General features: G+C 36.7%; 1 protein-coding gene across 2 annotated transcripts in view; it reads right to left on the bottom strand.

The window, feature by feature from the left end:
- Window positions 1–27,523, bottom strand: part of Cpr (Cytochrome P450 reductase) — a 52,720-nt gene that overhangs the window by 9,203 nt on the left and 15,994 nt on the right. For both annotated transcript variants that reach the window (XM_068355500.1, XM_068355499.1), the window contains exons 3-8: window positions 8,817–8,973; window positions 3,218–3,400; window positions 2,808–2,978; window positions 2,047–2,178; window positions 1,570–1,703; window positions 504–756 (exon numbers count right to left, since the gene is read on the bottom strand). In XM_068355500.1, the coding sequence (XP_068211601.1) occupies window positions 504–756; window positions 1,570–1,703; window positions 2,047–2,178; window positions 2,808–2,978; window positions 3,218–3,400; window positions 8,817–8,973 (1,030 nt within the window). The remainder of the gene's footprint in view (window positions 1–503; window positions 757–1,569; window positions 1,704–2,046; window positions 2,179–2,807; window positions 2,979–3,217; window positions 3,401–8,816; window positions 8,974–27,523) is intronic.

The raw sequence follows: 27,523 nt of genomic DNA, 5'->3' as shown, positions 1-27,523 counted from the left end.
CCTTCGCGGCCAGGATATGTTTGCATGGGAACATCCAGAATAAAACCACAAACACCCAAGAAAGAAAGTGCGTAAAGCAATGGTTGGTAAGTCTAATGGCCAAGCCTTGGGAGAGGGAGAGAGCAGACACGTCCGATCTCTACGGGACAAAAGAGAAAAGTGAGGCAGCTCTACGAGCTGTGAGTGGAGGTAGGTAGCTGCGGTATCCACCATCTAACCCCCTACCTACCCATAACAGTGGTTAAGTAGGGTTGCCACATCACACTTTTTACTCTATTGGCTACCTTCCAGCTTCACTGAAAGATAATCCATATAAATAACGTAAGGTTTGTTAGTGAAGGAACAAAGGCACTCCTATGTAAAAGAAATCTAGGATACGTTTTGAAAAAGAACATATTTAATAGGATAATATAATTTCATTATGGATTAATAACTCAAAGAATATAAGACCTATGCAGCAACAGTATACTTTGGAATTTCATATTTAATGAAGAACAACTTACAGCATTATCTGTTGTATACTCTGCCAGCTCCTTCAAAACATGGGTCCTTGGTAAGGCTGTAATATCTACATAATGGGATAGAGCAGTACGGTAAGTGCAAGGACATGGGAATGGGCTCTTTTTACTACTATCCTCATCTACATTAGTTAGTGTAATCACTTTATCCCCATCTTCACCAGTAATTTTGATAAGCTGCTGAACAAGGTTGGCATCATTGATAGGATACACTGCAACATGGTCACCAGAGTCATATCTGTAAGATTATAAGAGGAATATAACACAGATTAATGAAAATAAAGCTCTTAACCCTTTTACCCCCAAAGGACATCCTGGTACGTTTCACAAAACTCATCCCTTTACCCCCATGGACGTACCGGTACGTCCTTGCAAAAAACTGCTATTTACATTTTTTTTTTTTTTGCATATTTTTTATATTTTATTGAGAAAATTCAGGCATTTTCCAAGAGAATGAGACCAACCTGACCTCTCTATGACAAAAATTAAGGCTGTTGGAGCAATTTAAAAAAAAATATACTGCAAAATGTGCTTGAAAAAAAATAACCCCTGGGGGTTAAGGGTTGGAAAGTTCCAAATAGCCTAGGGGTAAAAGGGTTAAATTTGTTTTGTGCTTTCTGATACAAAAAATTTATTGAGTAAATTTTCAATCATTTGATTACAGTAAATCAATGGACTAAAATTATTTCAGAATAAAGTTAATTGGCTTTTGCGTCAAAGCAGGTGATCAATTTCAGCAAATCATACAATGCCCAACTGCAGGTCTTTGTTTAATTCTCCCTACTGCCATCTCATATACTGAAGGGAAGAATATACATACCAGCAGCAGTTCTTGATAAAAGAGTAAAATCAATTACTTATAGCTTCATAAAGGTAATCGTGTCATGGAGGATGGCCATTAGGCAACTGCATGACGAATGGGTCCGTCAAACTTTTCAGACAATGCCACTTCAATATTTCTTTCTTTTTGTAACAAAGACAGTTTTAATTTGTTAGATCAAATTATACCTGCAGTAGGGTAGTGGCCTTCGTTAAGAATATCACAGCATACCTTATCCTGGATCCTTCGATGTCAAACTCTATGTGCATACAATTACGATCGCCACCTTTGAAAAGTTCCCTGTTAATCTTTATTTCAGCCATGAAAGGGTTCTTACTGTCAAACGGAGGCCTTTGACTACCAATCTGTTGAGGAAAATATCATCCACTGGAATTTTACAATTTAAAGAAAATACCCTTGCAAATTTCACTGCACAATTTTGCTTTTATATATTAAATAAGTAAATGTCATTCCGCTAAAATTTATCTGTCAAATGCATCCACATTTTCAAAGTCCTTTTAATATCATTAAGCATTTATTTAGGAAATTAGCATATCTATATTAAATTTTACAATATTTCAGAATAATATAAACATTCCCAACAAGAGAAATATCTTACAGTAATGCATAATTATGTAATTACAGCCCTCCATGAGCCATTTGTAATACAGCCTAAAAATATTATGAACCCAAGGAATAAAAACTTACTTTTAGTGAATTCAAGCGTGCAATTTCACCAGTGAAGACTCTGCTTGGATCATATTCCTCATGAACTGTAAGTTTGTACTGTCGCATGTTGATGTCCTGTGCTTGCGCCTCTATACCAAAGAATTCACAAACCTTCAAAGAGAAAACATTAACATTCCAATAATTTTGATAAGGTCACAATCAAGAATTAATTGATATAGTAAAATGAACAGTGACTTTCATACCATGATCTAGCATTAAGCACTACAGAATTCAAAAGGCCCTTTTGGTGAACATCTTTAGAATGGAACTTCTTGAAAATTAAAACTCACACAAATATACATTTAAAAAAAGAATAATAATACATTCATCTCCCCTCCCTGTTTATGCATTACATGTCTATACTGTTAACCTGTTCTATCAGTGTAAGGTATTCATCCTTTAACACAAAACAGATCATAGAGAGCATACAGGTGAAACCCATTTGGATGTAAAGAACAATGAATGTACCCTTTTGCTACGAGGCCGTGGATTCACTACTGGAGCTCTATACAAGATTTGTCATCATTGGATGTAATTGCTCATTTACCCTATGTTAGGCTTTTCCACAATGTAAATCTTAAAGTTCAAACTATAAACCTTGACAACAAGAAAGTACGAGCAATCAGATTAAACGATAAATATTTCATTAACACTGAAATACAATAAAATAATTTACAAATACTAAAGAACTTAAATAAACAAACAAAAAGTTACAGTTATAAGAAGACTTAAAAACTTACAGCTGGCCACATGGAATCTTTCCATGTAATGAAATCATCCTCCATATTGGCATCATCATCTCCCATTCCCAGTTTGTAGACTCTCTTAGCACCTAATTCTGCCATTTTCTTGTCAACAAACTTTGCCATTTCGTTGAAATGCTCATATGTCTTATTTCCTAAGCCAAATACCTGCAAAATGCCCGGACATTTTATTAGCAACAAACAAAATAATTAGAATTACCACTAATAATAAAAAAAATTTATGTACGTAGTAAGTGCATAAACAAAACCTTTCCAACACAAAGAACATTTAAGTTATTTTGTTGCATCTTGGTGATAAAAAATACTATCAGCAACTACAAATATCAATAGATGAAAACAATTCCTGTTTATAATCACGTAGAGTGCTACATTACACTGGTACATACCGTATACTGGACTCCCTCGAGCTCCTCGTCACCTGCCTGCAAAAACTCAAAGAATTCTTGAGCATTGTCGGTAGGATCCCCTTCTCCATATGTTGCCATGCAGAATATAGCAAGATGGTTTTCTATCTCAGTCAGTTGACTTAATTCAGACATGTCACATTCTTCTGGATCGGCTACCATTCCCTTAAAAGAAAAAAAAATCATAAGTGGACACTCCATTTACCAATGATTTTAACCTTGCCAGAAGTTACCAGCTACAAGAGCTGTTTAAGGTATAAATAAGGTGGTACTCAGATTTCCTGGATCAAACCTTCAGCCAAACTACCTTTTTATTTTCAGTATTCTATTTATCCTCTTTAATCAATTTTTTTACCTTAAAACTTTCTATTTTCAGCTTCGGTGTAAGAATTTCTCCGGGGCACTCATATGACAGCAGTTTGATTGTAAGTTACTTAATATTTGAACGATGAAGTCTTGTAATCATTTAGAAAACATAAGTTTCTTACACATTATTCAAGTAAAATTGGGTAAAGAAAAGGGAGAATGAAGATGAACAAAATTATCAAAAATAAATGCAGCAGCAGGTTTAAATTACCAATCACGTCTCCTTCAATATATAACACATACCACTGGAAGTAACACACTAGCTATCTTTTTACCTTGTCAAATATCTCAAGTGGATTTTATCAAATTCAACTCAAAAGCTATAACAATTAAAGGCTAATTATCTGACATGTTAAAACTACACAAACCAACGCCTGTCTTTCTATACAACAACAAAAATACCAGCCTCAGTCACCCATAACATGAAAGTAGTAATTCTAAGGGGTTGGGAAAAGGGTACATCTTATAAATAGGATGAATGGGTCTGTATAAAAAGGATTTGTATTATAAAATGATAAATTTGAAAAGTAATTTGTATTTTTCCCAATTATAAAAACCCGAGTCATTTAATAGGAGCATTTTCAGCTTGTCTGGAACTCGGCTGTCAAAATTTATATCGAAATGTCAGTAGTTACTGGTCGGGGATAATATAAAACTTTTAAAATTTGTGATTTGTTCCTACACTACAAACCCTTACCCTTTAATAGGAGACTCATCCTCAAGAGGGAGGAAGCCCCTATAACATTACTGGATGGTTTAAAATCCAGGGATGTCAATACACTTATACCAAACTGAAGTACTGTGTGTTGATTCCTACCATCCCAACGCTTAAAAATAGATTCTCATGGGTTAGGCTAGATTTCTGTCCGCTGACAGATGGTTGAAAAAGAACCTATATCATTGGAAGGATATGACGTCACTATTTATGGCCAATTAGGTGTACTATACTGTAATGTGTCCTACATTCTATCAATCTTCCTACTCATGTGGAGGGTGGGGAGATATTTCTGTAACTAACTTATATAGAACAGCTGCTTAATATGGAAACTCACCCATAAAGAAAGTCAGATCCAGCAAATAATGAAACTGTTGTACCCCAAGGGAGGGGAAAGGAATGAGGAAGAGGGCCAGACACTACACCTATCATCCCAGACTAACGTCGCGACAGTTACCTTAGACAAGATGTGGTTTGTCCTGTACCCAGGTAAGCTACAAGAGCAGCAATCGCAGGTCACAATGAAAACGTATCTTACGACGTGTGGGTATACTCCATGGATTGTGGGCTGTACAGGTTGCCTAGAGCTTCCTGACTCTGGACTTCTTGCACTTGCGCAACTGTCAAGTTCTTTCTGAAGGCTAAGGTAGATCCAAATTTCTGACTTAATGCGGTTGCGTCTCGGGTGGTCACCTCGTGGGAGTGTATCCAATTGCTCCATGAACCAGAATGAATCAGCATTTCATGATCTCTCATTTCTTCTCTACTGAAGGAAGAATTGTAGTAGCAAACCAGCCAACACCACCCAGAATAGGAAGGCAAGGCATTCTTGTTACTGCTAGTTGTCTTTGTAGGGAGGGAGGAGAGGATAAAGGATTGAAGATGTGGCTGCTTGGATTCTATTTCCTTGCCACGAACTACTGAACCAATGTGATGGAGATCATCTTCTATCCTTCAAAATGGTTAGTGACAAAGGAAAATATATACCATTTTTCTACTCGCTTGGTCGGGGCTAACCAGAGCTTGAAAGTCTAATTAAGAGACCAGAGAAATCATGAAAACGTTCAAAGCAGCTCGAGCTCTCAAGGAGGTAGAGACTGTCACTCCACCTTCTAAAGAATCTTGTTAATCTTTGTGAAGAGTCCACATCTGACTAAGTAGAACATTTGGATCGAAGACTGAGCGGTATCTTTACCAAAAAATTGAGGAACTTCCCTAATGAAGGAAGAGACAAAAAGCTAATCTGGGTGCCGTTTTGGCACGTCACTGCTTGGGAGCAATCAGGGCCCTTCTATATTTTGATGTCTTCCCAATTGTTGAGAAATTAGAGAAACATTAAAAGACTAGAAGAAAAGGTGTAAGTGTCTAGATGTTGGAAGGCACCTTCAAACTTCACCTACAGTCTGCGACCGAGAGAACACCTAAAATTTCCTACTCTACTGCATGGCGAGTAGGATGAGAGATCCTGAGAAAATAAATGATGTAGGGAGAGTCTAAAACCCATACACCAGACTCCGTCAATTGAGTGTGCTTGCTTGAACAGTGCTCTTGGCAGAAAGAACCTTCCACACCTGAATCCTTTCTTCTATTCACAAGAGTGCACCATCTTGATACGGGTTTGTTACTTTGGACACCAATGGAAGCAATATCAGCCATCATCACTGACAAGTGCTTTATCAAATCCTTTGGAAAACTTGCAAAGTAATAACGCTGCAAGCATTCCTGGTAAGTTGAGAAGTAGATGTATTCAGTCAAGACTCTCATCCCTCCTCAGCTATGTATGTGAACAATAGATTTTTGAAGGAGAGGAGTATTCACAACAGGATTCATCATGCAACTACTAGGGTAGATTGCCCCATATTCATATTTTCACCTAACCCTAAGGTAGGGGGCAGTGCTGGTTGTAAAACATTAAAACTTCATAAAATATAAGCGCAATTGCTAGGGAGGCTGCCATGTAAAACTAGCCTTCTCGTCAACACAGGCTGCAAGGAATCTGCATGGAATTAGCCTTCTCGTCAACACAGGCTGCATGGAATTAGCCATCTCGTCGACACAGGCTGCATGGAATTAGCCTTCTCATCCACATTGGAAGTCTTCAGTGAAGTTAGCCTTCTCAACAACATAGGAAGTCTCTAGAGGTGTTGTCTTTGTCGGTGTGGAACAGATGTGTTTACCTTGTTGCTATGATTATTTGACAGGGGCAACCATAGCTGTTAAGAGTATACTTAGATATTCCCAGATATTCCACCCTCTGTCTGAAAATCATGAACTTTCTTCAATATATCTTAATACACTGATAGAGACAAGAGGAAGGGAGCCTATCTCAATGCTCAAGTGCTCCCGTTGTGAGAAGGGTAGAAAGGGGCAATTACTGAGACCTGTCGATACAAGAGTACCAATTGAATTTTATCAAAAGATTAGTGTGAACACTTGGGGAAATGTAGCCAGTCTGAAGCACCAGACTTTAAATTAGTAGCTACTTTGACCAAAGATGAAGCAGAGAAAATCTGTACAACAAAAAAGAATGGATGCAAGGGTAAGTATCCTTCAGGTCTACATGGAAGAAGTGATCATCATTCTTATGATGGACCATATGTGACTAGCCTTGGCCAGCTTGAATGGTGTCTGAGGACCCAAAAAGGAAGACTGATGACTGGTCTTCAATTTCCTGTCGATTATTCTATTCAAAAGAGTATATATTCTTGGCAGCCCTCCTGTAACTTGCGTTCCTACCAGAAAGGGGCAAGTTTTGGTAGATCAGGCAAAATCAACAAGCAGGTCTGGAACGTTGTGTTGACCCCATAATGATCAACATGCACTGTACTACTGTAGCTCAAAAGAAGCTCGAGGAAGTAACTAAATTACATGATCCTTTCTGCCTTTCTGTCTTTTATCCATCTCCCTAGAAGAAAATACAAAAATCAAGAGACAATTGTTGATGCCTGCAATACATCTGTTCTCTTCGACAATTGAGAACAAATTGGCTGCTCAGTGCCCAGCTGGGGGTGTGGGGCTTCCCTGCAGTCCACAAGTACCGACACCTCATTATGAATTCTAACAGCCAAGTTCCAGCCAAGCTAAAAACATACTCCTATCTAAGAACAAAGGTTTGTATTCTTGCAGAGACAAATACTGTAGTTTATTTCACAAAACACTGTTAAGATTATTGGTCTAAATGGCTAATTACATAAGAGAAAAGCATCAGTGAACCCATGTGTGATCACCAGTACACAGCACCTCAGAAGTATTTAAACTTGAGGAAGACAACACACTCACAGAATAGTATGGTAAAAGTGATTCAGTATTGGATAAACAAAGGTTAAGCTATAAACAGATAAATATATCAACAAGTAATCCCAGCTGTTGCAGATCTTTCCTAATAACATCTCCATTGAGACATAAATTTTTGAATGACATAAAATAAGTTTTGGTAAGAGTAAAAACCTAAATTTTGTGATCCCACTTTACAACTGTCTTGAGCAGCATAAGCAACACCTCTTTAGCTTTGGGTTGAGGAATCACATCTTTTAAGAGTGGCATTGTTATGTAAAGTACTAGCTAGCACAAGTGAGGAAAGGTATTCAACATATCTACACAACACTTCATTTGAGAGAATCTCCTCACTTTTTCAACCAAAACACTGTAATGAATCCAAAGGTTACAACCGTAGCTGGGTAACCAGGTGATACCTAGGGAATTTCTGTCCTCTACCTCCAAAAAGGAATCCACACCCACCAACTCCCTTTCACAAAGAGATAGACTTGAATGGAAGGCCCAGCAGGGGCTTGCAGACTAGAAGGCCTTATTTTTATGCATTTTTCTGGCTGATAATTAGTACTTCTTAGTTAGACAAAAAAGGGATTTTGACGAAGGAAAAATCTATTTCTGGGAAGAGACCTGTGACACCCGGTGAAAGAAGTCCTTCTTTACACTTTTCTAATATAAATCTTCCAAATATACTAGAGAAAGATAAAAGCATGGAATGCAGAGGTTACTACCCTCGCGCGAACACCTTGTGGGTGTCGTGTATACAACAAGGGCGTGTGAAAACCACTATTCACAAGCTGTCTTCCATTTAGATAATCCCTTCATCAAAGGGGAGGGCCATGACAGGCCCTAGAGAACACAGTTGGACTACCCCACCGACACCTACTACGCGCTCCCTCCAGGTCATCCTTCTGTTTTGGACTTGCCTGCTAAGTCGTAAATTGTTTTGTTCGGTGTTTTCGCAAGTGATTGTCGTTAATTCAACATGACTGACGCTGCTACTTCACCTTTACCAATGTTAAGTACCATAGTTTGTTTTGGCAGGTTTCTTAAAACTGGGATAGTTCTAAGAGATAAAGATATTTAGACAATTTTACAATGAGCACTTTCATTTAACAGTTAGATACAATTTACTGTAATTACCATTTGGTGATGTCATACGAGGAATACCATCACAAATGGCCATTTTGGCAATAAACTTATCCTAATAAATTTCCCACAGATCCTTACCTTCATACCCCATCGAGTTGCCTCTTTAGCAAGTCTTCCAGCAAACTCTTCAGCAGTACCTGTCTGCGATCCATAAAACACGACAACATTTCTCCCCGACGCCTTCATTTTAGATACAAAGCTGCTATCATTCGATCTTGACGGTAGCTGTGTAGGTCTGGAAGTGATTCCATAATGCAGGTTAATAAGGCAGAATAAATGTAAAACAAAAAAGTTTAAACACAAAAATCTTTAAAACATTCTAGAAAAATAACGTACCCCTGGCACTGGGCATCCAGTAGAGTACTGTATTGTGATTCCTTTTGCTATCCGTCTTACTAAAAGCATTCAATTAAATACATTGTGAACAACTTTCAATGCCGTACTTTATTCCAGAATATTTTTACATACCTGATCCTTATTAGTTTCACATCAATATTTTGCACTTAGTAAGAAATGGAAATGAACCGTCAAGTAAAAGGGTGGAATAGAGAAAGACAGAATTTAAAATTTAATCGTGATTTCTAACAACAATACTGTATTATACACCGACTATAAATGAATTTTAAAAACAGAAAATTATTATTCAATAAATACTTGTGCATCACAATTAGCTCACATTCTCAATTTCAATTACCTTATTTCTTTACCACACGGAAAAAGAATTTCCTCTCATTCCACATGAAATAAAAACTTGCATCCCTCTCCATTGATCATTAAGTTAGGAAGCAAGACAGCGAGACTGAGGTGCTAAGAACTTAAAACTCAAATCATAAATGATGAGTTTGTATCAATTTATTCTTTACAAAAACATTCAAGTTTGTTTCAAGACATTCCTATCAATCATAATCAACTTGGATCCTAATTCAGGTGGATGACTGGGGTGCTCAGTATCACAGGCTATTGCAAGAATGAATAAGTTTCAGGAGAGAACTTGGAAACTATAGTAGATAGTGACCAGTCTGTGGAAACTTAAATGTCTACTTACCAAGAAAAGTATAAAAAGATTCTTGAAATCCTAAAAATTACATCACAAATGACATGAATGAAAAGACAAGGAAGTAAAGCGTTGGCTCCCAAAGGTAATCCTTGGCCCACAATAACTCTTGGTCCCAAAGAGTATAAATTTTATCCTTCGGGCATAGCATTTCAAATATCTGATCCACTTAATCTCGCCTGTACATTTTCATTGTTCAATCAACTGTATCACCATATGCTCTAAGAATGACTAGGTTTCGCAAACTTGCAATTATTATTTCTCTTTAATGGTTTATTTATTACTTTTCAATTTATATTTCTGTACTGGGATGCTTTACCTAATGGGAGACCTTAAAACTTTTAGGCTGGATTTCTATCACTACGACTCGACTCACGAAAAAAATAATCATCATCAACGATCCTATTAAAAATAGCAATCATGTTAAGACTTTAGCTGATGCCATTGTCACTAGACTAGAGTTCAGGTGAAGACTTGGATAGCAATGGCCAAGCTAAACAGGGTTGAAAAGTGGTCAACTTTCACTGCCATAAATGATAATTACTCAATTCATTTAGTGAAACCTTCAAAATGAAGAAAGCTCAAAATATTTCTTGAGAATTAATTAAAATACAGAAGGCCAATAGAGTTCAGACTGCCCAAAACACCTTAATTTTTATTTCATTTTGTTCATTATCTATTTTATGTAAAATGTGATTTATTCATAACTAAATACAAAAACAGCATATGACAACATGTTTTTTTATTTTTTTTGTTAATTTTGTAATGCAAACGTTTGTATTGGCATAAAAAAACTTTTAGAGTAGACATTCACTTTTCTTACTGTTGCACCATGATGTTAGAGCAAAACTTTTATAAGCCAAGCTTTCATGCATTTAGTTATAGTTTCCAAATGGAATGATCCATTACATTCAATATTCTTATCTTAGGTAAACATTACCATAATGTGTTGGTCATACAAGACTAGATTCATGCAAAATCACATATCTTTAAAAAAATTCTTATTTTTCTTAACCATACAAACATGCGCTGCTGCTGCCTCCGATGCCTTAGATGACCGCGGAGGTAGCAGCAGTAGGGGATTCAGCATTATGAAGCTTCATCTGTGGTGGATAATGTGGGAGGGTGGGCTGTGACACCCTAGCAGTACCAGCTGAACTCGGTTGAGTCCCTTGTTAGGCTGGGAGGAACGTAGAGAGTAGAGGTCCCCTTTTTATTTTTGTTTCTTTGTTGATGTCGGCTACCCCCCCAAAATTGGGGGAAGTGCCATGGTATATGTATGTATGTACAAACATGCACCCTTATAGTAGCAAGATGACTTCAGCAAATGTGGAACGGTCATTAAAGTTTTAACGAGATGGTTATAACTACGGGTGCGCAGTGGGTAAGCCATGGCCACCTGAGAGTCATCAAGAGTATTGAATTTCCAGAGTGGTTGCATCTAATAAGACACAGGTTTTATTGAGATGAGGAGTGTAACTAATGAGACAAGTTTTCATATTCTTAATTAGATTTAGGTTTGTATATTCAGGAAAAGCTATCATCCCCCAAATAATTCTTCCAAAGGACCTAGACTTTGAGGAATGCCAGAAGGAAAGACGATACAGAGCTTCTTCAGCATCAGCTCTGGCATCTCCACCTCTGATACCAAAATATCTCTCCTACATGACTTCCTCTTCTTGGAGAAAGCCATTCATTGCAAAGGAAGCCACGGGTATTACAAGCCACAAGGGAATGACTGAGAACAGTTATGCCTTCGGCAAAAAGCACGAGAGGATCAAAGCAGGTTTTGACACTACACTGCCATATTTTCTCCCAGGTTTACTAAAATACTGTCACATAACATGCAATATTTTCTCTAAGGTTTACTAGAGGACAGTTGCCTATCAGCATACTTCTCCATTCATTACAAAGAAAATGGATTAATGCAGAAGTTGCAAGAGCAAGTATCTAGATAACTGATGGGTGGCCGGAGCTTATCCAGCACTCTCTACGGCACTCTCAGGCAACTAGAACTACCTTGTTAAAACTGTAACACTCATTCCAGTTTCGCTGAAGTCATACTCCTACTAAAAGACAATAGTTTGTATAAGTGTAGGATTATTTAAACAATCTGACTGCAATTACAATGAAACATCTTGTTCCTGAAGGAAATAAAAATGTCTTTAAAAAATAGAAAAGTAACTAGCAAGACTTGTATTCAACCAGACAAGTTTTTCTACTTTTTACAAGCAGAAAAAACATCCCACTAAAGTACCAACCAGAATACTGTAAAGTACCTATTATCTAAATTTCACAAGTGACTGGACATTAGGTGAATTAAATAAGAGTAAAAAAATATTCCATATGATTACATAACAGTTGAACATACAGTATCACTAGATCCATTAAATATCTTTTTAACATAGAGGAATCCATATCAAAATAACTCGCCTATTAAATAATGATGCATATGAGTAGTGTAGTTATAAAGTAATAAAAGTAAATATTATAAGGCCTTGATGGAATTTTTTTTAATATGCTCTGTTATCATAAATCATGTACAAATTCTAGCTTAGGTTAAAATGAAAGTAATGTATATTAATTAGCTTAGCCCCTCCATTCAGGCAATTTATTAATTAGCCTAGGACAGTTAAACAAAACTATTTCAAGTTTAGGCAAGCTGGATGCTTTATATTTTTCCTAACTAGACAAATCTAAATACTTTAATAGAATATTTTCAGTGTAACTGGAACTCGGCTGTTAAAATTATAACAAGGTGTTGGTATCTACTGGCTGTTGGGGGAGAGGAACCCTGCTCCATTGCCAGCACAATGAGTAACCACTTTGACCTTCACCTAGGACTTGTGGGGTAATTGAGGCAGGAAGTAAATCTTTATCTTAAAAGACTCGGGTTTCTAGTTAGGAAAAGTGAAAATTACTTTAAAAATTTGTGATTTGTCCCTACAAGTATAAAAACCTTATTCTTTCATAGAAGAATTATCCTACAGAGGGAGGAAGTCCCTATAACCAAACTAGCTGGTTCACAATCCAGGGATCTCCAAACACTTTGACCTGGGGAGATGCAAGAGTGTTGACTTCTATCTACCTCCCATCACCTGAGAAGCAAAAGCGTAAGCAACTGTACTAAACCACCTCACTGTGTTGGGTTGGAGGGTGATACAGCACTGGCCCTTTAACATGTAATAGGGAGAGGACAGAAAAAACTAAGACTCTGAACAATTGGTCTTAACAGGTGATTCCTTTTCAGAGTGGCTGGTGTCCCACCCAATGGCTCAGCTCAGGCAAATCCTTCTAGGGTACAATAATACCTTGATTTACTTATAGCAAAGGAGTATATGAGGAGAAAAATTAAAATTTGGTATACAAGCATTCTATCAGTCTTCAAGCAAAAATTTCCCTCCGTATGTGCACTTTTAGTGGACAAGTACTGACGAAATAAGTATGAAATCAGTCAAGCGGTGGACACCATACACAATGTTCACAGCATTTTCATATGATTTTTACCCCTTTTTCATGACATGTTACAGAAATAGTAAAAACCAGTCATCCATAGATAGTAATACTATACTGTACTGCGCTGTAGTGAAAAAAAATGCAAAATAAGAGGTTCAGTTAGTGATACCGAATGTTGTTCAAGAAAGAGAACCCACAATATTTTACCCTAGGTTCTCATCGATGGAGATTCTCCATCCAGGCAGTAACTACTACTTCCTCCTCCTCTCGTTATTTCTATCTTTTATTGTGAATTACTAATTTGTATACATTTCTGATGTTAGGGTTTATAATTTTTTTTCAAGATAACAACCTTTAAAAATTAGTGTATATATGTATTTATGAACGTGTGAAACTCATCGAGTGAATTCCCTTTATTTCTCATGGAAAAAAATTTTTATTCAGGAGTATTTTGGAATGGATCAAACTTGTATACTGAAGTACCACTGTACAGTACTGTATTCTCATATTGGACCGAAAACTGATTCTGAGGGAACGTGAAGAGAAAAGGACAACAACTTAAACATTTGATCCTCAGAGGACCAGGTGGTCCTAGCTCTTGTGCCTTCAGAGGCTGGGGAATCACTCATCACTTCAGTTTATGACAGGCGAATTTAAGAGCGTAGGCACATGGTGTAAAGGCCTTTTGGGTTAGGAAGACACTGAAGTAAAGAAGAAGGGCAGTGCCCTAGCTCTTCTCACCCAAAAGCAGTAAATCCTTCTCCCTCTGTCGATGTACGATGATCAGGAATGCGTTATGTGCTGTCATCCCATGGCCACACTTATAAGGGAATAAACAACAAATAGGACTGTTGTTCAACAGGAACAAGATTTTAGATATTGTAAGGTTGCACAGACAACGGTCGTACAACTATAGTTATCGAGAAACAACAGCAAATCCTCTCTTCCTTAATTTCGGAGAACACATATCTGCCAATAAATGATCTAACAAAATGCAAAAGATTAAAACAGCTAAATGAAGGTGACAGTAGCAGGTCTGCTCTATCTGGCGGCTGAAAACAGGAGCTACACAGTTGGCTAGTTAGGGGCAGGTTTCCGCACCAATACCCCATTATAATTTTAAAAGCAGAGTTCCGGCTACACTGAAAACATACTCCTATTAAAAGACAAGGCTTTGTATACATGTAGAAACAATTGACAAATTATTGGTACAATACTAGGTGCTATTTACAAAATTCCACATAGGGTCTGAGCTATACTTTTAACCATTAGTCTAAATCTAGTTTTATAGACTGCAAAGTATTTTTGAACTCGAAAAAGAGAGAAATGTTACATAGTTTTTGTAAAGCAATGAATATATTGTTTTATACAATAAACTACAATCAATTATACTAAAAGGAAACAAAATTAAGGGCACCTTTTCATCATCAATAAGAGATGAAATCTCTTTACTTCTTGATCCAAGTGGCCTAACACTGAAATGTATCAGGCTGCTTTCATTTTAGAAATGGATATAGTATTTCAAAGCACAACCTGTATTGCCCTAAACTTTTACTGATCATTAAACGACGAGTTTCATTAAAACTTCACGGCAAAAGGCTAGCACCATTGCCTGTAAATTCAGGCATTTCTTTATCTTGCAACTTTTATTTTATTACAGGGACTGAATACATATCAATATGTCCCAGTAAATAGACTTTCCTTATCAAAAGTGGATAGTCTACCATAAAGAAAAAAGATTAGAGCTTGAATGGAAAAACAATGGATTTTTCTTCTCTCAATAAGCAACCTGGCTATCATTGGTTATCAAGATTTTCCAGTTATTTGAAGTTTATAGCATTCTAAGTATGGGACAAAGTCAGAATCAATATTGTTAGTCAAGTTACAAAAAATTTTACACTTCTGGAACAAACATTTTGTCAGCAGCTCTGTTAACTAAATAGTATTAAAGTATTTATGGTTATTACACAATAAAATTACTGTTGTTACAGGTACATGCTGGGAGTTTAATATCTCAAAGTACTGTATATTTAGGAAGTTGATAAACTTATAAAAGCCTAGTTTAAGAAAGGATTATAGAAGCCAAGTTTAAGTAAGAATTTATACGATCTGAAAATTATCAAACAAACCAAGCAGTGATCTTTACCTAAGTTTGACATACTGTACCATCAAAAACAAAACTGGATTTAAAATTTTATAAAACTATTTCATACCAAATCACCACTGTATTCAAATTTCAGTCCAATTCATGTTTCAGACCAAATCTTTGATAGAACAATCTGTTGTAGAAGATTGACAGCAATCAGTAGCTTAGCACATGCACATGGATCATGAGGTTCCCATTGGCTAACTGTCTCCCTTTTAAACAGTAAGGTATACATGCAAAATATCAGTTGAATTAAGTGACTGGCACTTACCTCCACCTGGCTCGAGTAAAATGTGTGTCTATGCTATTATAAGGCCAAGGGAATAAGAACCCAAATGCCTGCGATACTATCCTATAACAGAAACAACTTGAAAATTTACAATAAGACCTTGCTAAGTTAGATTTCTGCAAGTCAGAAGCCTCTTTAAGGAGGCAAAGATTACATTGTCTACTTTCTTTTTTTGAGTTTTTGGTCAACATCACTGCAATTATCAAGTTTCAGTTCCATATAGGGTGTCACGAGTTGTGCATATACGTGAGGATTCTGTCATGGAGTTGTGCATATACGTGAGGATTCTGTCTTGAGTTGTGCATATACGTGAGGATTCTGTCTTGAGTTGTGCATATACGTGAGGATTCTGTCATGAGTTGTGCATATACGTGAGGATTCTGTCATGAGCTGTGCATACACGTGAGGATTCTGTCATGAGCTGTGCATATACGTGAGGATTCTGTCATGAGCTGTGCATACACGTGAGGATTCTGTCATGAGCTGTGCATATACGTGAGGATTCTGTCATGAGCTGTGCATACACGTGAGGATTCTGTCATGAGCTGTGCATATACGTGAGGATTCTGTCATGAGCTGTGCATACACGTGAGGATTCTGTCTTGAGCTGTGCATACACGTGAGGATTCTGTCATGAGCTGTGCATACACGTGAGGATTCTGTCTTGAGTTGTGCATATACGTGAGGATTCTGTCATGAGCTGTGCATACACGTGAGGATTCTGTCTTGAGTTGTGCATATACGTGAGGATTCTGTCATGAGCTGTGCATACACGTGAGGATTCTGTCATGAGTTGTGCATATACGTGAGGATTCTGTCATGAGCTGTGCATACACGTGAGGATTCTGTCATGAGTTGTGCATACACGTGAGGATTCTGTCATGAGTTGTGCATACACGTGAGGATTCTGTCATGGAGTTGTGCATATACGTGAGGATTCTGTCATGAGTTGTGCATATACGTGAGGATTCTGTCATGGAGTTGTGCATATACGTGAGGATTCTGTCATGGAGTAGTGCATATACGTGAGGATTCTGTCTTGAGTTGTGCATATACGTGAGGATTCTGTCATGAGTTGTGCATATACGTGAGGATTCTGTCTTGAGTTGTGCATATACGTGAGGATTCTGTCATGAGTTGTGCATATACGTGAGGATTCTGTCTTGAGTTGTGCATATACGTGAGGATTCTGTCATGGAGTTGTGCATATACGTGAGGATTCTGTCATGAGTTGTGCATATACGTGAGGATTCTGTCATGAGTTGTGCATATATGTGAGGATTCTGACTTTAAGGACTAAAATATTTTGTGCACACTATTACCATATACTGAACAGAATGATCAAACATGCAATTTCACATTTCATGGAACATTCAATTCTTATCCGATATCAGCATATATTCCGCATAATTTTTAAGTCTAATTTTCACTTGATTACACTAGACTAGGGTACCCTCCTCCCTCCTGCTCTTATTGAAAACATGTGGATATTGAATGTATTCATGAGGAGACACTGATAAGGATTTTTCAAAAACGAACATGAAATTATCATTTACTTTTAGTATCTGATAAAAAAAAAATCACCACAAAAGACCAAAAGTATCATAACTCTCACTTTGATTTTCACTAATTATCCTTTGTTAGTTTTAGTAATTAACAAATTGTTAACATACAAAGTTCGAAATTCTGTAGACTTTTTTTCCCATGCTTACACTTAGCATTAGTACTTTTATACACAATTTTTGTTATTAATTTTGGGTGACAGGATGTACATCTAACTCTCCTCAAGTCTTATAAATAATGAAACAATGACAGGACTCCGTCAGTCTTTGGTTCTTAACCCTTTAACCCCCAGGCTCTTTGGAAATTTCCAACCCTTAACCCCCAGGGGATTATTTTTTTCCCAGCACATTTTGCAGTATATTCTTTTTAAATTGCTCTAACAGCCTTAATTTTTGTCATAGAGAGGTCAGGTTGGTCTCATTCTCTTGGAAAATGCCTGAATTTTTTCAAAAAATTATCAAAATATAGCATTATTTGCAAGGACGTTCCAGTACGTCCATGGGGGTAAAGGGATGGCTTTTATGAAACGTACCAGTACGTCCTTTGGGGGTAGAAGGGTTAATAAAATGTCAACAACATAAATATTCTCTGCTGTAATGAATACCATGTATTAAGCAAATATATATGGAGGTTTAAAAGAAAAATTAGTTGAATAATTAAAACCAAATACAACAAAATAAAAAACATTCAAAATTAGCCAAGAAGAACACTTACTCTAGCAACTAAGTTGTACAGAATACAGCAAAACTTGTGATAGGCTACCTGATATCAGGGACTTTCGTTTGAAAGTCACAAATTGGCAACGTTCACAATCCTCACATTTCTAATGAGACAAGGTTCCTAGGACAAAACATTTTGAAACTTCGCTCAAAAAAAAGGTACAGTTCATTAAGCATGGTTTTAAATTAATATATGTTTATAAACATATCAGCTGGATCATAATGGAAAAATTAGCAATAATCTTTAATTATGGCAAAAATTAAAAAATCCTAAATACTTAATGAATTTGACTTTTTAGCCACCATAGCAATGTATTTAATGTAACGAACAAATAGGATATGTGGTTTTGGGTGGGGTCTAACCGGACATCAACTGGCAGTCTTACGGTGGCACTCTCACAAGCAAGTCGTCTCTTAAATATGGTTTGAACTACCCAACAGCTACCGGATAACTCACTCTAGTTGAGTTTATTTCACCAGATTCTCTATAGAAAAAAAATAGATACTGTATAACCTTAACTTCAACGAAGCGACTGTTTATAAATGGCTAAACAATTCAACGAAGGTGAAAAATTGAAGTCATTCCAGGAGGTGAGACCCCCCCCCCGCTGCACCAGCGCAGAAGACGAAGAGTTATAAAACCAATAGTATAGGCCTAGACTTCAGAGCCATCCTATCATCATCATCCTTATTATGATGATGATGATGATGATGATTATTATTATTATTTCTGAACTCAACCTGTGTCGCTCCGTGAAATGCTCCTTATAGCACCATTTCTAAGGTATAAATACTGTTAAATATACCAGAGAAAATAGTTGCATGGAATGCCAGGAATGTCCCCAGCTTGCTCACCCTTATAGGGTGTCGGTATAATAACTGGGGCGTGTGAAACCACTACCAGAGGTCCCTTACCAATTGGTCTTCTCCTTCCTCAACATCCCTCGTTACTACGAAGTGCCGTTCTCTACAGCTAATGCCCCCTCCCCAAACCACTACCCATTCTTCTCCCTTCATTCCTTCTAAGCACCTGTGAAGGTTTAGACGTGTTTTTCATAGTTCTGTGTTATTTTGTGTTTTTGAAGATGTCAGACATTTTGGAGATCCCTGCTCCCAAGTTGAGTATTATATTTGTCTGTTTGGGATTTCTAGGTAGCGACACACATTCATTTAATAACCTTAATGGTTTTTCTCTCAGCCGCTTTGTTGACGCTCCCTTACAGGTGTGTATGCGGCCATTTTCAATGATAAAATTATACACAAGTGACCAACGTTGCCTTATAAATAAACATGTTTGCAAAGTGAAAAATAAGATCTAATACAAGTGGCAACTTAAGAACAACACTTGTCCAATGCAAAAAAAAAAAAAAAAGAAATATCACCAGTTTTGCTGCATACTGTACAAGAAAATTAAAATGTTATGGGCTTCTTCCTAGTATGTAAAACACCACCAAATACAGTACATGTATATTCTATTTACAAAACTGTTAAGTAAGCCCTAGTTAAGTGAGGTGAGTGTGAAAGAGAATGAGAAGAGTACTTACTAACTAAAGTACCCCCAAAAAGGAGATGAAAGCCCTCAGTTGGCTCAGAAGACGCAAACCTAAGCCGAGGATCAAATATAAATATTACCATAATACTGTACAGTAATAACTAAAAAATAAGCAGAATAAAACAAATTAAATAAAGCAAAGAGATTAAATAAGAATAGAGGGATCACAAAGAATCCATCTTAGAAAAATAAAAACATCTTGGGAGTATACAGGACAGTAGTAGTGAGATTAACAGAGTCTATTCTAATTAGTTTTGAAGATTTGATTATTATATTTAGGCAAAATATACAGTATGATCAAATGTATACAGCTAGAGTATAAAACAATAGGAAACAGTTGTCAGTATTATTTGAATGGCCAAATGTAGTCAGCAATGATGAATATAATCAATGACACAAATATTGATTTCAAATAAATCGCTACCTCATTGCAAGAGGGTCGTAACTCCAAATTCCTGATTTTTCAGGAGACGCATTTGAAAGTTACTAAGTCCTATGAATTTGATCATGTTTCACAATCTTCTTAGTGCCATCTCTCGGCCGCTAATTCACCTAGATTTACGCCTCTTTTACCAAAAGATGCAGAATCAATTCGGCAATCTTGTACACCATATAACTCAAAACTAGCAAATTTGGAGTTACAACCCTCTTGCAATGAGGTAGCGAAATATTGCTACCTCCAATTTTTTTTATCTGTAAAGTCATTTGATGGTATACAAATGGGTTTAACCCAGCTGGTCCTGTCTTGATTTAATGTAAACATATTACTATTTGCTCTTAATTCTACAATTACCTTCCATTAAATATTTGACATTACTGTACTGTAAAGAATACTGTAGCTGGTTTCTGATTAGTGGGCAAAAGCCAAATAAAGGAAGGCAGAAACATTGAATGTTTAAGACCTTTTCAATACAGAACTATACTATACAAAACTATTCAAATAATATTGACAGCTATTTCCAATTCTATCATTGTGAATCGAACCAAACACCTCTGATCAGCTGGTTGTCTGGCTATAATAAAATCCTTAAACTGGAGGAACTCAAATATAGTTAACCCTCTAGGGATCCATATACAGTACAATTGTACTAAGCTATTAACCCTTTTACCCCCAGGCTATTTGGAAATTTCCAACCCTTAACCCCCAGGGGTTATTATTTTTTTCAAGCACATTTTGCAGTATATTTTTTTTAAATTGCTCTAACAGCCTTAATTTTTGTCATAGAGAGGTCAGGTTGGTCTCATTCTCTTGGAAAATGCCTGAAGTTTCTCAAAAAATTATCAAAAATATGCAAAAATAATTTAAATAGCAGTCTTTTGCAAGGACGTACCGGTACGTCCATGGGGGTAAAAGGATCAGTTTTGTGAAACGTACCAGTACGTCCTTTGGGGGTAAAAGGGTTAACTGCAACTGATTTTTCTTTTCTAAAAAGTACAGATTTGTTTGTGATTTAGTCTGAAACACAAAATGGGCAACATGATGAGTAATGGTTATGTAGCAAAGCTAACCACCTTCTCAAATCAAAAGTATTGCCAATGCCTGACACACTAAAGAACAGTTAAAAGCTGAAGAGACAAGTGACAAAAATTATCATTGGACGTGTCAAAAGTTTATCTTCGTTAAGGATATATCATGCATTTACCATGACAAGATTAATCTTCACTTCTAGCTAGTTGCCATTAAAGAGTCACCAAATTGTTAGGTCACTCATAAATTTTACCATATTTATGAAAGGTTCATTCTTAGAATACAGTACTATTTATTACAGTCTCATAAACAAACCAATGTGCCACATCTTCCTCAGATTCCCACCAAATGTTACAACTGATGTGAAATGAAATGTTAGAAGTACATATATCTCCTCTATGATTCACTTCTAAGGAATCTTTACGTCTATCAAAAAACATCATACATACATCTTAGAATTCTAAAGCTAGTTAAGATGTGAATGGAAGGATTTTGGTTACCAAAAGTACTACATTAAATACCTTGTACCCAATATACACTGCAAATTACTGCATTTACAATATAATTTAATTGGAAGAAAATTATTTTGTACAAAAATACAAAGCAATTTTAGTAATACTGTTCTGTACAATGATTTAGGATTTTAAAGTAGCACAATTGCATCAGTTTCTCTGAGCAATTCTAAGTAGGAATAAAGACTTTACTTCAGAACCATACAGCATGCAATCTCTAAACTGTAATACTGTCCAGAGCAAATAGTGGCATATAATTCATAACAGTCTTCTCATTATATATAATGGAAGCAAATCTATATCATAAAAATCAAGCCAAAAATCTATCATTGCATACCCACAGGCTATCTGGTAGAGAGGTTTCAACCTCACTGATGATTGACTAAATTATACATACCTACCATACTTGGCAAGATTGCGACTTCTTGCTACGCTGCGTGTGGAAAATCAAACATGCACAGAGATGTCATCAGACAAAAGCATATATACAGTAGCTTCAGTAGGACCAAGAAAAATATTACATGGTGTAATCAAACACCTACAATAACTAACATTTTACAGTCAAATAACTACCAAAGATATTATTAGTGCTTCAAACACCACCTATAGTCCATTTCTTTTAGCGATGCATATTTGCACTGACTCGCAGCGGTGCCGTTTTAGCTCGGAAAACTTTCCTGGTCGCTGTATGGTTAGAATTATCTTGTCCAACCTATCAGCGATCAGGAAACTTTTCCGAGCTAAAAGGGCACCGCCGCGAGTCGGTGCAAATATGCATCGCTAAAAGAAATGGACTATAGTCTTTAACATTTACCTTTTCTGTTTTGCGTAGAGCATGTATGTTATTGTCTGCTAGTGTATAATCAACAAAGTTGAGGTGGTGATAATTTTCTTAGACATGTATTGATATTTTAAAGAATATTCAAGTTAATCTGAATAGGATATGAAGCTGAAATTATCCATAAATTATCCAAAGTCATATAGTTGAAGTCACATTATCATGACCATTATTATTGACAAGTTACAAGCCCATCACGAGTGAAGAGATAAAAAAGCAAGAAGTGAACTTTCAATTTTTATTGTAAGAAGAGGTTCAACCATCAAGTTTTAAAGGTGGGAAGCACCAAAACTCAATCCTTATTGATGTTGTATAGTAAACATAAAAAAAAAAGGCTAAAACTTTTAATACATAGATGTGTTGGACTAAAGTTTTGCGAGCTGGTCTTATGAGTAATAAAAAATCCTCTCTAAAATAAAACCTATTATTGACTTCAATCTGTACTAACTTAATATTTAAATTAATAACTTCTTTGAAGTGCAGGCTCCTGCTACAAGTCATTCTAAAACAATGATCTGAATGGGCTTTCAACTAACTAAATTTAGTTGAGAGGCATCCCTCCTATTTGAACCAGATACCCCCCATAGTATGCTTTGGGTATGCTAGATAAAGAAAGAGGGTGGATAATTCAAATAACACTCAGAAAGTATTGTAAATGATAAATATGTCTAAATCAATGATCTTTCACAATATTCAAACTAGTGACTTGCAACACACTGAGAATAATGGTGGGATAATGGTGAAATATGATGGACGGTCAAAGCTCCACTCTTAATGACGATAAGAAAGAAAATAGATCCCTTAAGCACAAAAACTAAAATTTCAAATCCTCAGCAAATCAACTCTCATCACCAGAGGTCAATTTTCTTGAAAAACAATAGCCAGAGGATTAGAACCTTACCGAGACCTACAGACAAAAACTTGCAAACCTTAACCATCAAGCTTCCAACTGCTAGGTAGACAAGATAGTTATCCAAATCAAGAGTCCACAAAGGAAAGGAATACCTATATATTTGGACTATTACATACATATACCAAGGCACTTCCCCCAATTTTGGGGGGTAGCCGACATCAACAAATGAAACTAAAATAAAAAGGGGACCTCTACTCTCTACGTTCCTCCAGCCTAACAAGGTACTGTTAGGGTGCCACAGCCCACCCTCCCACATTATCCACCACAGATGAAGCTTCATAATGCTGAATCCCCTACTGCTGCTACCTCATTTGGACTATTACTTTTCAGTAATTTACCATTTCTATAATCAAAATATAAACTGATTGGTTACCTTTTAAGAGAATATAGTAATGAAGATAAGGACATTTCGCTATGTAAATGCTTCCAATCTACATTCTTCACCAATTCTAAATGAATACGTGCCTGGGCAAAATATACACCGATAATAATCCAACATCATGCTATATAACAGAAAGAAAAGCCTAACCAAAAGAAATTTATATAGAAGCCCTTGTCAGCCAATTTTAACAGAATCAGTAGTCAATCAAGTTTTTTGTTATATTTAAAAGGGAAAAACATTGCCAATTATTCATAAAGAGTAATAATCCTTAGATATAGGGAGAGCTCAGCATTCCTAATCACTGTGGCCCAGACATTGAGAAAAGCTCAGCAGAAAACCTACATATGACAAGATAAGTTTGAAATGAAGTATTAGGCCAAAAAAATTGAGACACTAGATTTAGAGCTTCTCAAAATAGATGTGTGGAAATTCCAACAAAGAGTGTAAAGCTTTAGGATTCTAAGTCAGAAGATGCATATGGTTTAAGAACCAGTTTTGAGCCAATTGAAAGCCTGACACTACGATGCATAACCACAGTTTTATCGCCATGAAAGGAATAAAGTGGAAAAGCCTGAAGTGTCTAAGTCCAGAGATGTTGAAGAGCTGAAATGACAGCTAGAATAGAAAAATCAATTCTTGATCTATGTATACTAGCTAAGATACCATAAATAAGTCAAATGTAAACCTCAGCAAGAGACAATATCGAAGTTTTTCAATAATTTGTATTTTCCTAACTATACAAACCTCAGTCCTTTAATAGCTGTATGATTTCAGCATAAACAATACTCGACTTAAAATTTATAATGAGGTGCCGGTAATATACAGGGATGCCAAGTTCTATCGCCAGCACACTTGATAGCCACTTTGACCTTCATCTAGGGGTTGGGTGGTTGGGGCGGGTACCGAAACTTTAAAGAATCAGATTTGTTACAATATAAATTACTTTAAAAATTTGCGAGTTGTTCCTACACAAATAGAAACCTTTATCCTTTAATAGGAGACTCATCCTGAGAATGGGGGAAGACATTTAACCATAGTGTTTGGTTTAAAATCCTGGGATATTGATACACTCTGACATGATAACAATGTGGGAGTGTCAACTCCTCCCTCCTCCCAAACCTTGAGAATCGATTCTCATGGGTTAGGATAGGTTTCTGTCCTCAGAAGGATATGTTGTGACAATATACAGTCCATTGAAAGTACTGTGATGAGTTTTACATTCTATCCATTCTCCCAATAGTTTAAAGAAAGAGGGAAGAAACTTCTATATATTACTCGTATAGATCAATTGATCGGTTTGGGGGAGGGAGGGAGGGAGGGAGGGAGGGAGGGAGGGAGGGAGAGAGAGAGAGAGAGAGAGAGAGAGAGAGAGAGAGAAAGAGAGAGAGACTTAACCCTAACTCAAGACTAACATCACGACCACTACCTTAGATGATATGCTTCTTGTCTCGTAAGGAGCTAGGTATACTACAGAATCTGCTTACCATAAACCATAAGCAAGTGAAAGTATATTTAATGACTTGAGGGTATACTCCAGTAGATAATGGAAGAGATTCAGAATTTCTGGCCTGGTGGGTTGGGTTTGCTTCAGGAAGCGCAAGCACCTTTATAGGACAAGGAAGCAAATCAACCAGATTGTTAGTAACATCCTAAGGAACGAGATGGAGAAAGACTCAAACCTGACGATGGTGAAGGCTGGGTTCTTGAATTCTCAATAAACTCCGGAACAAAAATAAGAAACCTTTCTCCATTCCTCAGGATGACTTACAACATATGAAATTCTATAAAGTTAGCCTTTTCTTTTCAATGATGCTAATACCATGTTCAAAGTGATGTCATTATCTAAAGCTTGTCATAAAGGTTCTTAAGGGTCCTTTTAAGGGACCAAATTGGACTAGTTACATCCAACACTAGCAGTCTGAGTTCTCTTGGTGGGTAAGAGTGAGAAACAGTTTAATTCCTTAGTCTAGAGACTTGAATCAAGGCTGAACTATAACCTTTCACCACCGAGGCTGAGAGGAGTTTCTTCTGACGAATATAAACAAGGAAATTCTCATATGTTGTGAGGCTCCAGCCAGAGAAGCACCGTTTTTAAGGGACTATTCGTAGATGGCTCACTTTGATTGATAGATTTGTGAAGAGGACTTTTGGAGATATCCAGACATATCTTGCGCAGTGCCTTGCAAAAACCCAACGCTTGGGGGAGTTGCTGGATTGTCTTGACCCGTGAAGAGTGAAGGATGTCAGCCAGCTGTGGTACCTCTGCAGGTGGAACTGGCAAGTAGATTGGGCCACTGGGTAAGTTCCTTCAGAGTCTAGGTCAAGAGAATCAGCAGGTTTGGGTAACTTTCTGCACATGACTATTTGGGAGCCCCTAGGCTCATTCCAAGATTCAGGGTAATCAGTACCTTATTGATTACCATTCTGCATGTGGCTATTTAGGGGCCACCAGGGTTATTCTAAGATTCAAAGTAATCTTTACCTTATTAAATACCCTTCAAATCCAGAAAACATAGATGTTGAAGTTACTCTACTGATGTTGAAAGGTATTGTCTAGTGCTGCCATCAGATCTGGAATCTACTCTTACCAAGAGGAAAGGAGCCACTAAACAACTACAGTGCAGTAATTAACCCCTTGAGCAAAGAAGAATTGTTTGGTAATCTCAGTGTTGTCAGGTGTATGAGGACAGAGGATATGTAAAGAATACGCCAGACTATTCGGTGTATGTGTAGGCAAAGGGAAAATGATCCGTAACCAGAGAAAGATCCAATGAAGTACTGTCTGGCCAGTCAAAAGACCCAGTATCTCTAGTGGTAACATCTAAAGGGATGACTGGTGCCAATGTGGTTTCTCCATTTGCCAAGCACATAACAATAAGCAAGAAAAAAGAAAAAGGGGAAAAAGCCAAATATACATCTGAACTACTAGTCAGCCGAAGTCAAAAGGGGCTACTCAGTGGTCTGACTGGTGTACCTACACCTCGTTATATTTCTATAAATCAGAGTATCAAGCTTTACTGAAATCATACTCTTTGTAAAGGATAAGGGTTTGTATTCCTGTAGAAACAAACAAATTAATAACAGAATGGCATGAAATTCAGAAAATCATATAATGTAAAAGTTATATTTATAGTTTTAGGATTAAGAATCAAAAGCCGCACTTAAGTCAAGACGAATCGTACAAAATTCAAGATCAGAATCAGCATTAAAATTGCATTCAGCATTGGCAATCTGACATTCTAAAGTCAAATACTGTATAATATAATTATTTTCAATAACTGATGTAAATATCCAAGTCCAAACAAGGGAGGTCTCAATGTGGTAATCTCTATCTCCTGAGCGGTTGAACTAATGACAGATATAAAAAGGTGTTCAAAATCTCAATTTTGTAATCGAAACTTTCACAGTGTTTTTATTTCTAGCCTATAAAGGCATGAAAAATAATTAAACCAGCCAGACTATGTATTCAACACCAATAAATTCACTTTCAAAAGCATAAACTTAAAATTGTGTATAATATAGTGAATGAAACAGATAGATCATAAAAGTTTTCTAGTATAGCAGCTAATTCACTAAAACCAGTCACATATCACCATCATTAATAACACTTAATACATTAGATATTCTCTTAGCTAAGAATAAACATGAAATTAGTTCTCTCCAGAGACTTCTATTTCGTGCACTTTCTGGCTAAATCAAAGACAGTATAGGTAAGCAATTTGCTGCCATTGGAGAGGCCTACTTGCCCAATGCTAACTTTCACCGCTAATTGTCCCATCTCCAGTTATTAAAATTAAAATTGCTTACAATTGCAGATCTTGGTAGACTATAGTCAATTTCTTATAGCGATGCAGATTTGCACCGACTCGCAGCGGGCCCTTTTAGCTCGGAAA

Source organism: Palaemon carinicauda, chromosome 31, assembly GCF_036898095.1.
Source record: "Palaemon carinicauda isolate YSFRI2023 chromosome 31, ASM3689809v2, whole genome shotgun sequence".
Lineage (NCBI taxonomy): Eukaryota > Metazoa > Arthropoda > Malacostraca > Decapoda > Palaemonidae > Palaemon > Palaemon carinicauda.
The sequence above is the reverse complement of the archived record's forward strand: the minus strand, read 5'-3'. Positions and strand labels throughout refer to the sequence as shown.